General features: G+C 41.1%; 1 protein-coding gene across 7 annotated transcripts in view; it reads left to right on the plus strand.

The window, feature by feature from the left end:
- PATJ (PATJ crumbs cell polarity complex component) overlaps nt 1-17,499 on the plus strand; it is a 370,533-nt gene that overhangs the window by 307,423 nt on the left and 45,611 nt on the right. For all 7 annotated transcript variants that reach the window (XM_059374941.1, XM_059374937.1, XM_059374938.1 and 4 more), the window contains one exon: nt 13,167-13,250. In XM_059374941.1, coding sequence (XP_059230924.1) covers nt 13,167-13,250 — 84 coding nt within the window. The remainder of the gene's footprint in view (nt 1-13,166; nt 13,251-17,499) is intronic.

Below are 17,499 nucleotides of genomic sequence, written 5' to 3' on the forward strand. Positions count from 1 at the left end.
CCCATTTCCTTAAAATAAATCTATATTTCAGTATGAAAAATTATATTCATGTTGGTGAGTATCAACCTTTTGCTAAGTCAGTCTTGGCAAGGGAACTCCATTTTAAGTAAATATAAAACAGCTTCTTTTCTGAGTTTGAGAGGGGAATGCTTTTCAATGTCTTAAAATGTGAAACTTTTTATATATTCATTGCAATTCTTATATTAGATTTTCATTCTAATATTTTCATTCCGCATTTTAGTTACCTGTAGTGTGCAAAAGTTTGCAATCCCTGAGCTTGAGTTTTAGGATAGCTTATATACTCCATTGCTCTAACACACACACACACACACACACACACACACACACACACACACATTACTGTTACGGTTTCCTGTGTAACTGATCATTTAATCCATACTTTTAGTCAAGAGCCACTAGTGTTGCTGGTTTAACAATCATTTATGTTGCCTAGGGTTTATTACCCAAGAAAATCTCAGCATTTCAAAATAGTGGGTGCTGAACATTGTGGTCCATTTTCTTTCTCTTGGAGGGTTTGGTAGGTATGAATTTTCATACTCTACCCAAAGCATATTAGAATAAATGAATAAATTGAGATTAAGATATAGAGACTCAGCCTTTGTTCCTTTTGTAGCAGAGTTTTATGGGGATTAGTTGAAGACCATGTTTTGAGATTCATAGAAAATCTGTGTAGTGAACACGAATTTATTAGAGTATCCAGATTTCACAAAGTATGATTCAAAGTATAAGTTCTTTTGACTCTTGTTGACTTCCCTTGTATAGTTGTGGCTTCTTCAGGTTTTCTGAACAGAAACATTTATTCAGCCCATGAAGTTGGCAAGCAAAACTGTATCAGTTTGACAAATATTGTACTTTTTCTATATCAGTAATATTTTATCATGTCCATGGTAGAAAAGTGTATATTGAATGTACACTTGATTCTGAGATTCATCCAAATTATGAAATTAAAATAAAAGGAGAGGGGTGCCTGGTTGGCGCAGTCATTAACCTCTGCCTTCAGATCAGGTCATGGTCCCAAGAGTCGTGGGAGTGAGTCCTATTGGGCTCCTTACTCAGTAGGGAGCCTATTTCTACCTCTCCCTCTGCCTGCTACTCCTGCTTGTGCTCACATTCTCACTTTCTCTTTCTCTCAAATAAATAAATAAAATCTTAACAAAATAAGATGAGAAAAAAGTCATCTTAGAATAAATATGGCATTTATTGGCGACATTCTGCCTCAAGTCCTGTGTGTTCTTATGAGATATTGAAAGTAATCTATATCTATCTATATATATAATTTAATTTGTTATTTTTATATTGTTTTTTCTACATATTATATATTATAATTTATTATAATTAATTTATATTTAATATATCATATTTATATTATTTGTATATAAATATATAGTATTTATATATAAATGAGCATGATATATAAATATTATATTTCTGTAACTCCTATATAAATATATATTTATATTTATAGATATAAAATTTTTTATATGTGTGTAACCATAACCACTGTGGGTTATTTAGTCAAAGGTATTTCAATGGCATTCATCCACAACATTTTTAAAAAATATTTTATTTATTTACTTGACAGAAAGAGAGAGAGAGCACAAGCAGGGGAAGCAGCAGGCAGAGGGAGAAGGAGAAGCAGGCTCCACGTGGAGCAGGGATCCCAATGTGGGGCTTGATCCCAGGACTCTGGGACCATGACGCGAGCCAAAGGCAGACACTTTTTTTTTTTTTAAGATTTTATTTATTTATTTGACAGAGAGAGATCATAAGTAGGCAGAGAGGCAGGCAGAGAGAGAGAGAGAGGAGGAAGCAGGCTCCCCGCCGAGCAGAGAGCCTGATGCGGGACTTGATCCCAGGACCCTGAGATCATGACCTGAGCCGAAGGCAGCGGCCTAACCCACTGAGCCACGCAGGCGCCCCAAAGGCAGACACTTAACCGACTGAGCCACCCAGGGACCCCTGAAAGTAATCTCTTACCGTGTTGCTTCTCATGAATCAGCGAGGGTATGCCAGATACTTTTGCATCAAAGCAGAGGGCTTGAGGGGCGCCTGGGTGGCTCAGTGGGTTAAAGCCTCTGCCTTCAGCTCAGGTCATGATCCCAGGGTCCTGGGATCGAGCCCCGCATCGGGCTGTCCGCCCTGCAGATAGCCTGCTTCCTCCTCTCTTTCTACCTGCCTCTCTGCCTACTTGTGATCTGTCTTTCAAATAAATAAATAAATAAAATCTTAAAAAAAAAAAAAAAAGCAGAGGGCTTGAAGGTGGGGAGGATTAGCATCTTTGCAACTTGTCTTGAATTTTATTTGCCCTTTACCTTTGTAACGAGTTCAAAAATACATAGATCTACAAAACCCATGGAATGTAAGCATGATAACACATGCTATAGCGAGAAAAATGCATTCAGTCTTCCATCCTTGGGTTAATCAACCTACTGGCCCATGATAGCAGGGAAAACTGAGACCTGCCTTTGTTGACAGGAGTCCTTCCGTCCCTATCATAGATAGACCATGTTTGCGTTTCTACCTGTATGACCTTTCACGCTAGACTTCCCTGCTGTGTTATAGGAAAGTATCACCAGGACAAAGCAGCGGTAGGAAGTATAGTCAAGTTTTTCTTACCCATGGCAATTGTGTTCTATAAAGTCATAGCAAACACTGAGTTAGTGAATACTGAACCATTACTTCCAGTGATGGATTCCTCTGGTCAGAACATTTTGACAGTCAATAAATACATAACCTTGTTTTACGTGTGTTACTTTTTTTTTTCTTTTTTTTTTTTTAAAGATTTTATTTATTTATTTGACAGACAGAGATTACAGGCTGGTAGAGAGGCAGGCAGAGAGAGAGGAGGAAGCAGGCTCCCTGCTGAGCAGAGAGCCCGATGTGGGACTCGATCCCAGGACGCTGAGATCATGACCTGAGCCGAAGGCAGCAGCCCAACCCACTAAGCCACCCAGGCACCCCACGTGTGTTACTTTTTAAAGATAGGTTATTTTCATATCTTTTATTGATTCATTAACATTGAACTCATGGCCAGCAACACATTCATAAATTCATAAATGAACAAAAGTTATCTAACACATGTATTTTTTCCATATGGCAGATCACAGCCTTCTCCTGCTTAGAAACATAAGACAACACTTCAGTCTTGTACTTGGGAGATGTTTTAAACAGCAAAACACAAACAAAAAGCTCAAAAATACAAAACATGCACTAAAAAGACCACAAAAAAGATGCTTGTTCACAATATGAGAGCTGAAACACAAAGGCAAAATGTCACCTTGTTCTACTTATGCATTTTTCACCACTTTGCCCTTGTCCACAAATGACTGTGAATGCACCAGGGACATTGATTTGGGGGAATGAGGGAATTTGCAAATACAGAATCCATAAACAGTGAAGACCAACTCTACTTAACGAAAACAAAAAAATCAAAATACCTGGTAACAGAACTTTTGCGGTCTGGCTTAGATCTTGTTTGCATTCAAATGGTCCCTTGGCCTTAGCCCTGAGCAGCCCATGACTTCAGAAAGCATAACTTGAAGGGGCGCCTGGGTGGCTCAGTCAGTTAAGTGTCCATTATGACTCTTGATTTCACCTCAGGTCATGATTTCAGGGCTGTAAGATCAAGCCACAGGTTGGGCTCTGCATTGGGCTTGGAGCCTGCTTAAGATTCTCTCTCCCTATGCCTCTGCCCTGCCCCTCTTTTTCTCCCTCTGAGAAAGAGAGAGAGAGAGAGGAAAGAAAAAAAGAAAACAAAAGAAGAACCTATAGTATACTATAGTATAATCTTTCTTGAAAAGAAGCAGTCAGAGGACCCTGGCTGGCTCCGTAGGTAGAGCACACGACTGTTGATCTCAGTGTTGTAAGTTCAAGTCCCACGTTGCATGTAGACATTACTTAAAAATACAATCTTTTTTAAAAAAGAAAGAAAGAAAGAAAAAGGAGCAATATGTTGTATTCTTGGTTCACCATAAATTATAGGAAAAATAGAAATTGAAAAATGGACTGAGACTGGTGTCATTCATCCTTGGAATGGTGAATTGGGACCACTCTGGCATACATTCTTTCCTTCATGTCCCATGTAGGCCCCTTTCAACCTTAGATAGGTATGTGTTGGGAGTCCTCATTAGCAATTATTCAACATCTTTTTGGCCGACACTTTGCTTGACATTATATACATAATCTCATTTCATCCTCAGACCCTAAAAGGTAGGATTTATTCCATTTGCAGAAATGGGAACACTATTTTGGTGAGGTTAAATACCTTAATGGAGGTATCACAAAACCATGATAAGTGGCAGAACTCAACTCTGAACACAGGTTTATGTGGCCATAGCCAGTATTCCCACTGTACGTTGCTGCCTTCCATTGTTTACAGGCTGGAAAATTCCTCTGGCAGACGTGATAGAGTCTGTAGGAAGTTAAAATTGATAATAAATTTTGTGTAGCTCTTTCCAGTTGACTTGCTCTGACCAGTAGTAGTGAAAGTAACATTGAATGACTCCAAGGCTTAGCCTCAAGGTTTAGCTCTTGTCCTCCTGAAAGACTGCTGCCTTGCAGACAAGCCTGGCTTGGAGAGGCCTCCTGGAGGATAACACACCTTGGAAAGAGTGCTTTGGTAGAGAGAGGCCTAACTATCCCCGCAGAGCCCCCCAACAACCTGACTACAAACCCACGTGAACCCAGCTGAGACAGCAGACAGCAGACTTGCCCCTGAGCCCAGCCCAAATTGCCAGCCCACAGAATCTTAGACAAATAGTTAGTTTTTGTTTTAAGCCACTAAGTTTTGCCGCAAAAGATAACTAATAGAATAGCCAGCACCCCGCCCCCGCCCAGCCCAAGGCCCCAGACTCTGATCTCTCTAAGCCTGTAAGAGCTGGGATTCTTCTGGTCTGCCATTTAGAAGGAGGTCTTATAATTCTTAGGTAGGGTCTTCATGTCTGCATAAAACGGTGGCTTCCTCCACTTTGCGCTATGTATGAGTTCACAGAGGTCTAAAGTTTTAGAGGTGGAATGACTTTAGAAACCATGTATTTCATCTCTGTGCTGCACTGATAAATGTTATGAACCAAGCAGTTTATGTAGAACCACTTGCAAAATGGGCCAGTCAGAGCTATGAGAAAAATTACCTCCTTTCGCTCCCAGTCCTGTGTTCTTCTGTCCTTCTTACACACCATACTGCCCCCCCCTTTTTCCAAATCTCATTCTCATGTGATTATATCTAGGTGATTAAAATATAATAGGGAAGCTTGGTTTTTTGGTTTGTTTGGGTTTCATTCTCCCCCGCTGCCCAAAGAATCTGTGCAGAGAATTTGAGACCGAAAAGCATCATGTTCTAAAGACACTCAACCCTTGACTTACATAAGTAGAGTCAACTTTGTTCAGAGTGAAATATTCTTTTGCAGTTTTAACCCACACTTTTCTTTTTAAACTCTCTAACAGCAGTAGACATCCCAAATCAGTAACTTAATACCTCTCCATGTGGTTTTCGGTGTAGAGGTGAACGTTGTTTTGATTAGCACAGCATTGTACCGAGCATTTTACTACCCCCACAATATTATCACCCCTCATTGGTTTGGCCTTCCTGCTGGGAAAGTCATCTACTGTATAGAAGACACGTCTGTATCATTTCTGAACAGCAACAGCCTCAGAGGGGAACTTATTAAATGATGTTTAAAAGAAGCATTACTCCTCTAAGACCACAGATCTGAACCATGGTTTCTTCCAGACGAAAAACAATGCCCATTTTATACACAATCTTTTTAATCCTTCTTTGGTCCTCCTGGGTCTTTCTTATTAGGAGGGAGTTTTCTCATAAAGCAGGGAAATAAGACATAACACTCTTTGGGGATCCCTGGTAATATGTTTTCCCAGTAAATGTGAAATTTAATGTGAATTTTTTCTGTAGTTAAAATGTCCCTTAGGATTTTTTTGAGGAGAATGGGGGCGGGGGCTTTATAAGTATGGCAAAGATTGGGCTTAATTCTAGAGTGATCAAATTAGGTAAAGCATGCCTACAAGCAGTAAAATTAAGCTGTATATATACGGTCTCTTATAGGAATATCTACAACATAGTTCTTTATCAAAGTTTTGCTCTGAAATGCTTACTGAAACAATCCACTGAATATCTAGAAATGTATAAAATCTTATTCTGGGCAAGAGTTCACGCACTCAGGAGTGCTTATGGATACCAACAGTTGCTTTTCCTAACACATAGCTTCTGCAAGGATCCTGGGCCTATGGTACAAAAATAAAATTGCCGTTTGCTGAGTATTGGTATGTTGATGAGTTGCTCTGCCTACTTGTTGGCAGTTTGAACAGTAAAGTGATGGCAGATGGGCTGAAGTGTCCGATGGCTTTGACTCTAAGGGTCCATTACTGCCTGTTGTGAAATTCTTTTTTTTTTTTTAATTTTATTTATTTATTTGACAGAGAGAGACATAGCGAGAGAGGGAACGCAAGCAGGGAGCCTGATGTGGGGCTCGATGCCAGGACCCTGGGATCATGACCTGAGCTGAAGGCAGATGCTTAATGACTGAGCCATCCAGCCCCCCCCCCCCCCCCCCCCCCCCGGTTGTGAAATTCTTGAATAGCAATGCAGAGTTTAAATCCCATTGGAGGAGTTTGTGATTTTCGTGGGGCTCAGTGATAATTAAGTCCCTCACCCTTGCCTCTTTAAATTGCTCTTTGAGGGGCACCTGTGTGGCTCAGTCAGCTGGTTAAGCATCTGACTTTTGATTTCAGCTCAGGTCGTGATCTCAGAGTGTGAGATTGAGCCCTGTGTGGGGCTCTGCACATAGTGCAGAGCCTGCTTGAGATTCTCTCTCTCCCACTGCCCCTCCCTCCCTCTTTAAAAAAAAAAAAACTCTTGGAGCTAAAGTAAATCCCCTGGAAATTCACATGAAGGGCATTTTAGTTGTATATCACAAATATTTTGGCATTAGAAGCTGGGTGGGGATTTAAAAAAAGAACGAGAGAGAGAAGCTTGGTTGGATTAGGATAAGATTATGACATACCTTGGTGGCTTCCTCTTTCTGGGTCATTTTGATCCTCTTTCTATTCCAACTAATTTCTTGATAATCATTTAGCAAACATTTACTCAGTGCCTACTCTGGTCTCAGCACCACGGTACAAAGAGGAGTTGGAAGGGTTCTACTGAGACTAGGACGTAGTTCAATAATACTAGGAAATACAGTGACCCACAGCGAGGTTGATCAGCCTTGCCAGGGGGAGAGAGTCAGAAAAAGTTTCATAGAAGATGTGGCACTTGGCTGTCTCAAGTAGAATTTCATGAAACAAAGGAGGTAGCAGGTAAGAGAGACCATGACCTTCAAGCCTTGGGAAGGCTTCCAGCTGAGTCCGGGGATCAAGCCCCTCTCTGCTGAGCAGAGAGCCTCTCTCTCTCTCTGCCTGCCTCTCTGTCTACTTGTGAATAAAAATAAAATCTTTTTTAAAAAAAATCAGTTTTGAGTTGAGTACCATGTATGTATATTATCTATATTTGAAAAATACTTTTTCTTTTAAGAATGGAGATACCAAGAACACCTGGGTGGCTCAGCTGGTTAAACATCTGCCTTCTGCTCAGGTCACAATCTCAGGGTTGTGGGATCGAGCCCCACTTTGGACTCCCTGCTCAGAGTGGAGTCTACTTCTCTCTCTCTCTGTCTGCCACTTCCCCTGATTGTGCATGTCTGCTCTCTCACTCACTCTCTCTTCCAAATAAATAATTAAAAATCTTAAAAAATAAAAAATAAGAAAGAATGGAGACATTAAGACAGTAGCCCCCCCCCCCCCAAAAGACAGTAATCCCTTAAACAGTATGTTAAATTTACTTGCCAGGCGCTTCTTTCTGGAGTGTCTATTTTTTTTTAATGTTATCCCTAATTAATGGAATAAAGGAATTTTCCTCAAGTTAAACATGTTTCAGACAGAAACTGATGAGAGGAAAGTTTTTACACAGAAGACTTTTCCTATGTCTCTAAAATCCTGCCTGACCCTTCTGATTAGGAAAAACCCAACATTTGAAAGATTCTCCAGCTCACTGATGAAATTCTTCCCTGGCTCCAGAGTTGGCCAGTCAAATGAGTAACATAGAGTGGCCAAAGTATAATTGTTGGTCTTGTTTCAGGCAGTAAATAAACAGACCATCTTATGTAAATTTCTCTTATAATAAAAATATTATTCTCTTTGGGACGCCTGGGTGGCTCAGCTGGTTGAGCAGCTGCCTTCGGCTCAGGTCATGATCCCAACGTCCTGGGATCGACTCCCACATCAGGCTCCTTGCTTGGCAGGGAGCCTGCTTCTCCCTCTGCCTCTGCTTGCCATTCTGTCTGCCTGTGCTCGCTCTCTCTCCCTCTCTCTCTCTGACAAATAAATAAAATCTTTTAAAAAAAATAAATAGGGGCGCCTGGGTGGCTCAGTGGGTTAAGCCGCTGCCTTCGGCTCAGGTCATGATCTCAGGGTCCTGGGATCGAGTCCCACATCGGGCTCTCTGCTCAGCAGGGAGCCTGCTTCCTCCTCTCTCTCTGCCTGCCTCTCTGCCTACTTGTGATCTCTGTCTGTCAAATAAATAAATAAAATCTCTATAAAAAAATAAAAATATTATTCTCTCATAATAAAAAATTAATTTTTTATTATATGTCAGTCTTAGTCATCTGTAAATGATTCTTAAGTCTGCCATTAGGAGAAATTAATCTGGTTTTTTTGTACTGAAAAACTTTTTATTTCAAACATCAATGCATCACGTGTATATAATTTTCTTTTGTATCTGCTCCTATAGAAAGAATAGTTCAGTGAATAATCTGGGTAAGTAGAAAGAGGATGGGAACAAAATAAAGAAAGGAAGGAAGGAAAGAGACAAGAATAACAAACAGAATTAGGAGCGAGGCTCCGTGTTGAATTGGGGAGGGAGCTTACCCATCATGCTTTGTATGGTGCAAACCCCCTAACCAGGTACCAGCACTAGCAAGTGAGGTCCATAGATCATCACCCCACCTCATTAAGCCAAAGGCTTCAGTTTTCACTTCCACAGTTGTCTTTTGTTCACTCTCTATAAATGATCAGCTCATGCCCTTAAGGTTTTTGCTGTGGAGTTGAGGAGACAATAATTCAACAGAATTGATGCCATATGGAAAATCCCAAGTTAGCTTTTATGCAAGTGCAAAATAAAATATTCAAAACAGATGAGACGCTTGCAGTAGTGGTAGGAACACAGGCTTTGGTGTTAAACAGTCCCAAGTTGGAATTTGATCTTTCCTACTTAGAAGCGGCAAAGACCTGGTCAAGTCTGAATCCTTCTGAGCCTCCACACCCGGAACTGTAAATGAGACCAATAATACTGCACTTGCTTCCTTGGTATGAGAATTGAATGGCACGAATGGAAAGCGTGCGCCAACTTTGGCACGGAGGCATTAAATATAATGAGATGTTCTCACTTCCTTACTATGTGCTGGCACTGTACATAAAGCTTTATGTGTAGATAATATTATTAAAACCATATAAACACAAGGAAGCTAAGGCCTGGAGGAGTTAACAGTTGTCCCAAGCCCGATGGCCAGAAGTAGCAGGGCCAGGATTTGAACCAAGAAATCTGACTTCAGAAACCTAGCTCATAATCATTTATCTCTACAGTCTCTCCTCCGTGTAAGCCAGCAACCCACCCACAGGGATATGATGAATACGCTGCTTCGGGACTAGAGGAGTTTTAGAAGTCATCATTGATATTGGTAGACAGTCACTGAGGTATTCTAAGGTGAAGGAATGTTATTTAAATATGTGGAGAGAGGAGTGGGAGAGGAGCCACTCAGAACTGTGCCAACAAGCAGTTTTGTGTGAATAGCTGAAGAGCATTAACATTTAAGAGGATATAACTGAGGAGATAAGAATCACATGTATAATCAACTCCAGATTTTTTATTTTAAACAATAAAGGGCAGCCTTTCATTAATGACTGTTATTTCATCCAATCACAATTGTTTCAAAGTAGAAGGAAAGAAAATTTTCATGTTGCCTTGTCACATAGCTGCCTAAAATACCTCAGTGCAGTATCTTTTTTTTTTTTTTTTTTAATATTATTCTGTCCTTCATGAGGTTCATGAAGCATGTAAGTTTTGAAAAACAAATCCAGGGGCGCCTGGGTGGCTCAGTGGGTTAAGCCTCTGCCTTCAGCTCGGGTCGTGATCTCAGGGTCCTGGGATCGAGTCCCACATCAGACTCTCTGCTCGGCGAGGAGCCTGCCTCCTTCTCTCTCTCTGCCTGCCTCTCTGCCTACTTGTGATCTCTCTCTCTCTGTGTCAAATAAAGAAATAAAATCTTTAAAAAAAAAAAAAAAAAAGAAAAGAAAAACAAATCCACTTTTCTCTTCAGTTCACCAGCCTGCATTTCTAGTTTAGCTGTTGGCCCCACTTCTCACCTCTAGCACCACCAGTTAATACAGCTGTCCAGAACCATAATGTCACACTTTCAGCACACAGGCATGTTGTAAGAAATGTGACTTTTTTCTATTGATAGTTCAGTGTGTCTCATGTGTTCTTGTATTTTCATTGATAACTTTAAGAGAAATCACAGCAGTAGTCAAAGGAAAGAATAAATGAGTAGTTTGTCCACACAGACTCAAGGACCAGACAGATCATCGGCCATGAGTTTGGTATTTGAGAAACAATATATTTCTTTTTTTATCGGGACGCCTGGGTGGCTCAGTTGGCCAAGCAACTGCATTCATTTCAGCTCAGGTCGTGACCCTGGAGTCCCGGAATGGAATCCCTCATTGGGCTCCCTGCTCAGCAGGGGGTCTGCTCCTTCCTCTGACCTTGCCCCTTTCATGCTCACTTGCTCTGATTCTCTCACCTTCTCAAATAACTAAATCCAATCTTTCTTTTAAAGATTTTATTTAGGGGGTGCCTGGGTGGCTCAGTGGATGAAGCCTCTGCCTTCAGCTCAGGTCATGATCTCAGGGTCCTGGGATGGAGCCCTGCATTGGGCTCTCTGCTTTGCAGGGAGCCTGCTCCCCCCCCCCACCCCTGCCTGCCTCTCTGCCTACTTGTGATCCCTCTCTCTCTCTGTCAAATAAATAAATAAAATCTTCAAAAAAAGAAGAAGAAGAAGAAGAAGAAAGTAGATTTGGGGACTACCTGGGTCTGTTAAGCATCTGCCTTCAGCTCAGATCATGATCCCAAGGCCCTGGGATCAAGCCCAGCATCAGGCTCCCTGCTCAGTGGGGAGCCTGTTTTTCCCTCTGCCTCTGCCCCTCCCCGTTTGTGCACTTGCTCACTCTCTCAAGTAAATTTTTAAAAATTAAAAAAAAAAAAAAAGATTTGGTTTGGGTCTTTTCTATCTTATTTGTTTTATTTTCGCAAGAAATATTTCTTTACATTGACTTCTTGTCGATTTAATTCTGATTTTGAGGCTCCATATTTCTGGACTAAGGCAGAATCAACCTCCGTCATTTTGGAGGCCTCTGAAACTCTTGAGTTCTAGTTTCTTTACAAAGCTCCCAGATGTCACTGGTAGGCCCCTGGTCATTATCATCAGTCCTCCCGGTGATCATCAAGCCCTCTCTTACCCAGACCTTTATGATCGCAAGTCAAGAAATCCTGCTGCTTCCAAGCCCCAGTGCTTGGGACACAGAACTTCTTCCAAGGTAGGATTCATTATGCCTAGAGTCTCCCGCCTTGACCACTGCTTGAAAGGTCTTGCAACCAGCGTGTGTGCTGGGGGTTGGTGGGGATGGGGGGGCACTGGGCAGTGCAGGGCTCAAATCCACACTCATGGGACCCACAGATCTGTTTCTAGTCTCCACTCAGAAGCTCTTTTCCTCTCCCAGCAGTGCTCCAAGACACCTGGCATGATCCTCTCAGCATCGTTTTTTCAGTGCCCCTCGGTTTGATAAACAACAGAAAGAACCAATGACTTCTGGTTCAGTTTTCGGCTTCATAAAAATCGCCTACGGGTGGGATGCCTGGGTAGAGCAGTCGGTTTAGCATTCAACCCTCCATTTCGGCACAGGTCAGGATCTCAGGGTCATGACGTCAGGGTTGTCAGATCAAGCCCTACGTCAGGTTCCGTGCGCAGCTTATTGTCTGCCTCAGATTCCCTCTCCCTCTGCCCTTCCCGCTCATGCTTTCTCTCTCTCTCTCCCTCCCCACAAAATAAATAAATAAATAATTTTTTTAAAGAAATCCCCTGTGCCCAACATCAGGGGGAAAAGTCATCTGAACATATTCCATTGACTAATTTTTAAATAGTCTCACCAAAACCTATATATATATATAATATCAGTATACGGTTGTACAGGTGTGAACTGTCTGCAGGGTCTTTAGGAAACTGCTGATGGGGATTGTCTCTGGGTCATGGGCCTGAGGGGCAGGGGAGGGAGGCGGTTTCTTCCATAGTTGACTACACCCTGTGGTTTTGCTTGAGTCCTTTACATGTGTTATTTTTATAATAAAAAATGTAAGGTTATTAATTTGAAAAGATAGGAATCTTTTAAATTCACTAACCATGATCTGTGTTCATCAGCTGACAGTTCCCTGCCTTCGACAGTGTCCTGATTCTATGGCTGAGAATGCTAAGTTCGGGAGTTAATTTGCCCAGAGTTAGACACAGGCAGGTCAGAATTTGAACGCACAGCTGTCTGACACTTAGGCTCATGAACGCCCTTTCCCCTCTTCCATGCTTCGTCCTCCGGGGTCATTTCATTCCACTTCAGTTTTTTTCTTTCATTGCCTGAGTAATGAGGCCTGACAGACCCCCTGCATCAGGCCACACATTTATGCCAAATCCTTGAATACTAATAAATACCTGAAACCGTGTCTCAAAATATACCATAAAATGTAAATAAGAAGGACACATAGTTCACCTCAAGTTCATTCACAGCAGCAATGTACAGGTTAACAGTAAAACACATGGGGGAAGTTTAACTTGAAATATTAGGCAAAGCCAGTCCTGAAGGAATGAAATAATAAACCTAGGAAAAATTAATGATACCTCTGAATATATTGTAACTGCGTGTTTTGTTTACTTTTAGGTCAAATAAAATATGACGTTATTAGCGAAGAGCAAATTATGAGTTGCTGGCCTATGGTTTGGTTGTTTGTGTAAGGAAGCATTTATGGTTGTTGAAAATTAATAAGAATTTGTTTTTTATAGGACGCTATAGTTATACACGAAGTCTACGAAGAAGGAGCAGCAGCCAGAGATGGAAGACTTTGGGCTGGTGACCAGATATTAGAGGTAGGGGAGTATGAATTTATTTAATACTAGCAAATAACAGGGGCACTGGGTGGCTCAGTCAGTTAAGTGTCTGACTCTTGATTTTGGCTCCAGTCATGATCTCAGGGTTGAGATCCAGCCCTACTTTAGGCTCCCCGAAGAGCAGGAAGCCAGCTCCTCCTTAAGATTTTTTCTCTGTCCCTCCCAGCCTGCTTAAAAAAATAAATAAAATTTTTTTAAAAACTAAGGGGCGCCTGGGTGGCTCAGTCCTTAAGCCTCTGCGTTTGGCTCAGGTCATGATCCCAGCATCCTGGGATCGAGCCCCGCATCAGGCTCCCTGCCCAGCGGGAAGGGAAGCCTGCTTCCCCTCTCTCTCTGCCCCTGCTTGTGTTCCCTCTCTCGCTGTTGTCTCTCTCTGTCAAATAAATAAAAATCTTTAAAATTTTTTTAAACTAATATAAGTAAATAAAGTTTTTTTTAAAAATACTAGCAAATACAATTCCTTTACCGAACTTGATCTGCAAAGTCTGTTCACTCACTGCCTTGTACTTTATCCTCGTTTGTCTCCCATTTAGCAGAACGTGTACCTTTTTTTTTTAATGTACGTTGAATAACTGTCATCAAAATCATGGCATATTATCTAAATCTCTGAAAACTTTTTTAAAATTAAAGTTCTGTAGTTCTAATAGTTCTATAATCATCGTATCAAATGAGAGTGTGCACTGTTGCAGTTTTACTTTTTTGTGCTCCTCCATCGTACCTGTCTAAATCCTCTCCTCAGAACACAGACACTTATGCATAAACATGCACACCTGATATTTTAAAGACTTGTATTGCCGTTTTAAGTATTGTTTTCTTACTCCTAATAAATCTTTCAGTAAAGTGGAGGCCCATGCCTTTCCTCTTTTGTCTTCTAGTTGATGAAAATGTAGAATATTCTCCTTTTAGGAGGTACATGGTACTTATTAATAAGTCAGAATGATTAGCTTGCCTCTTTTAAATGGACTCTTAATTAGCAAAGGCGTTAAAGCCTTTAAAAAAAAAAAAATGCCAAGGCAGGCATTGTCTGAACTAGGGAACGGATGAATGGCAGGTCAATGCCAGGCATTCTGGTAGGTGGAACGAAAGAGCTTTTTTGATGGTGTGAAACCTTTAGGCAACATTTATTTCTTTTATTGGATGAATTTAATTGAATAGTTAACATTTTATGGTGGGCATGTGCATTTTTGCTTTGCAACTTTAATATAGCACATTGTGAATGACATCATAGCATTTTATTTTCCCTTTGGTGGTTCAAGTCTGCCTCCCAAGATGAAACCACAGATACAATTAAGGGCAGAAAATATAGGCAAGAAGGAGTTAAAGGAGAAGCCAGGCTCATTGCAAATTAAATTCAGGGTTTCTCTGCAGACTTTTACTGTGCTTCATCATTGGATTAGGACATATTCCCAGTACATTCATTAAGGCACAAGTGTATGACGTTAGAAAAATAAGCAAGACCTCTTTGGGAATTGGCTTGACTGCTTTAGCATACAGCACCGTTTTTTTAGTGGTCAGAAGTTTTGAGGTTTTTTTTTTTTCCTCCTTAGGTTTTCTGATTAACTGGTGTTATCGTAATTGGCTTTGTAAAATAAATAGATTGAATATTCAAGAGTACAGATGCACACATGCCTAGATACTTGTGTGATCTGTAAGCCCATGAATGATTCTATAATGATCACTTGAAACTAAATCTAATATATGCATTTCCTTGATTACGGTGATGGTTGTATAGGTTTAAATGACATAAATTCACGTATAAATTGTACACTTGAAATATACTTTATTTTGGGGCTCCTGGGTGGCTCAGTGGGTTAAAGCCTCTGCCTTTGGGTCAGGTCATGGTCTCAAGGTCCTGGGATCGAGCCCTATGTCGGGCTCTCTGCTTGGCAGGGAGCCTGCTTCCCCCTTTCTCTTCCTCCCTCTCTGCCTACTTGTGATCTCTGTCTGTCAAATAAATAAAATAAAATCTTTAAAAATAAATATATAAATAAATAAATATATTTTATTTCTTAATGTTATACCTCAATAAAAAACTTTTAAAAACTCTATCTGTTTATATTGGATAGAGCGCAGCTGTAGCTGCTGTCTTCCATAAAGGATCTACAAGCAAACACTCAGGACAGGTTAACATGAAGAAAGCAATTAAGTGGAAGGAGAAATTGAAAACTCAAACCATTTCCTGGTACCCAACTGAATTATATTACCCAATATGGACTGATGGTCTACACTTCTCATTAAAGATGATCAGGACATAATGTAACATTGTGTGTCAACTGAAAAGTTATTATTATTATTATTTTTTATTGGTGAGGACAGGCTGTTCTTTTACCCCAGGCGGTACAAGAGTATATGGTGTGTTTAGTTAAGAAATAGCTGTTTGGTCAAGTAACACGTTTCCTTTTAAGCAGCTAAGGCCCCACATTTGGACTCGTTCTAGTTGTGGTTGATGTGTATAGATGCATAATGAAGCATAATCAGCCTGTGGCCTGCAGCTTTGCCTTAAGAAGACAGGCCAGCTTCAGTGGTATCTTTCAAGACCATGAAACCAGAGAATTCTGCACCAGTGCTTTCGAGACAGTAACCTTTCTGCTTAGGAGTACTCCACATTGGCAGCTGGCCTTTCCTGGCTTTAATTCTATCCTCATATTAAAATTAGGACAAGCCATGGGGCACCCGCTGGCTCAGTCAGTAGAGCACACAACTCTTATCTTGGGTTCCAGCCCCATGTTGAGCATAAAGATTGCTTTAAAAAAAAAAACAAAAAACAAAAAAAAACAGTTGGGGGGCACCTAGGTGGCTCAGTTGTTAAGTGTCTACCTTCAGCTCCCGAGGTCCTGGGATCCCAGGGTCCTGGGATCACATCCCACATCAGGCTTCCTGCTCCACGGAGAAGCCTGCTTCTCCCTCTCCCACTCCCCGTGCCTGTCTTCCCTCTCACAGTGTCTCTGTCAAATAAATAAATAAATAAATCTTTTTTAAAAACAAACAAACAAACAAAAAAACAACTGGGACAAACCAGTTTTTGCTTACAAAGATATAGTCCAGTAATGTTTTAGCATGGCAAGATTAATGATTCTATAATTAGCATAGACTGACTTCTTTCTGACTCTGCTTTTAAAGTCAGTCCCTTGGGGCACTAGAGTGAGGCTCAGTCTGTTCAGTTTCAGGCTTGATTTCAGCTCAAGTCATAATCTCAGGGTTGTGAGATCGAGCCCTGCATTGGGCTCCGCACTGAATGTGCTGCCGGCCTAAGATTCTCCCTTTCCCTTTCCCTCTGCCTTTCTCCACTGCCACAGGCACATGCACATTCAGTCTATCTTTCTAAAACAAAGTCCCTCATCTAACCCTACCCCTACCTCCATTATTCTCTTCTATCTTTGTACAAGTGGGAACAGAAAGAGTAGAAGGCTAATGCCTGGTTTTCCCTGTGAACTAAAATAGCAAGGAACTACTGCCTGGTTTGGTGATTCTTTCCTTCCAAAGCAGTGATTCACCCACTTCCTCGTCCTGCCCAAGCAACGTGATACACTCCCATTGACAACTGGGGCCTCCTATGGCTCTTTGTCTCAAATAGGGAGCCCTGCTATTACCACTCCTACAATCAGTGCTCTAAATAATGCATATAGTGCTTCTGTAAGGCACTTAAGGCAATACTTCACTCCACAATATTGAAGCTACACAGCGATATTTTTCTTAACGATTACTGGTGCATTTAGTGGTGCCTCTTGATAAGCAGAGGAGGAAATGAAAGCTATGAACTTGGAGCAAATCACTTGGATTTGAGCAAGCATCTTAATGCTGGAATTTAATATAAATTGGTTTTATAATATTAGTTTCATGACAGTGCTTCTTATTGGATGTATAATTTGTTAGGGATTTTGAAAAGGTATTTTAGAGGCTGAAGAGACTTTACCTTCTACCCCTGGAAGTACTATGGTGCAGTGGATTAACAGAAGTGGTCTTGTGCGCCATCTATTGGAATATGGGAAAATAATCCGCTCAGGCCACATTTTCTAGAGGCGCTGTTTTCCCCCTTTGTTCTATGGATTTACCTCTGGAACACTGAGAATGCAGCATGGGCCTGAAGTTAACAGTGGATGCTGGCGCTTGACAGAAAACAGTCCTGACTCGGGTTACTTCAATCCCTTGTAAATTCCCAACTTGTAACTTACACTGGGCTTAACTGTGGGCCAAGTCCTATGCCCAGGGCGTTAGAGGGTATACTTCA

Source organism: Mustela nigripes, chromosome 14 (assembly GCF_022355385.1).
Source record: "Mustela nigripes isolate SB6536 chromosome 14, MUSNIG.SB6536, whole genome shotgun sequence".
Classification (NCBI taxonomy): domain Eukaryota; kingdom Metazoa; phylum Chordata; class Mammalia; order Carnivora; family Mustelidae; genus Mustela; species Mustela nigripes.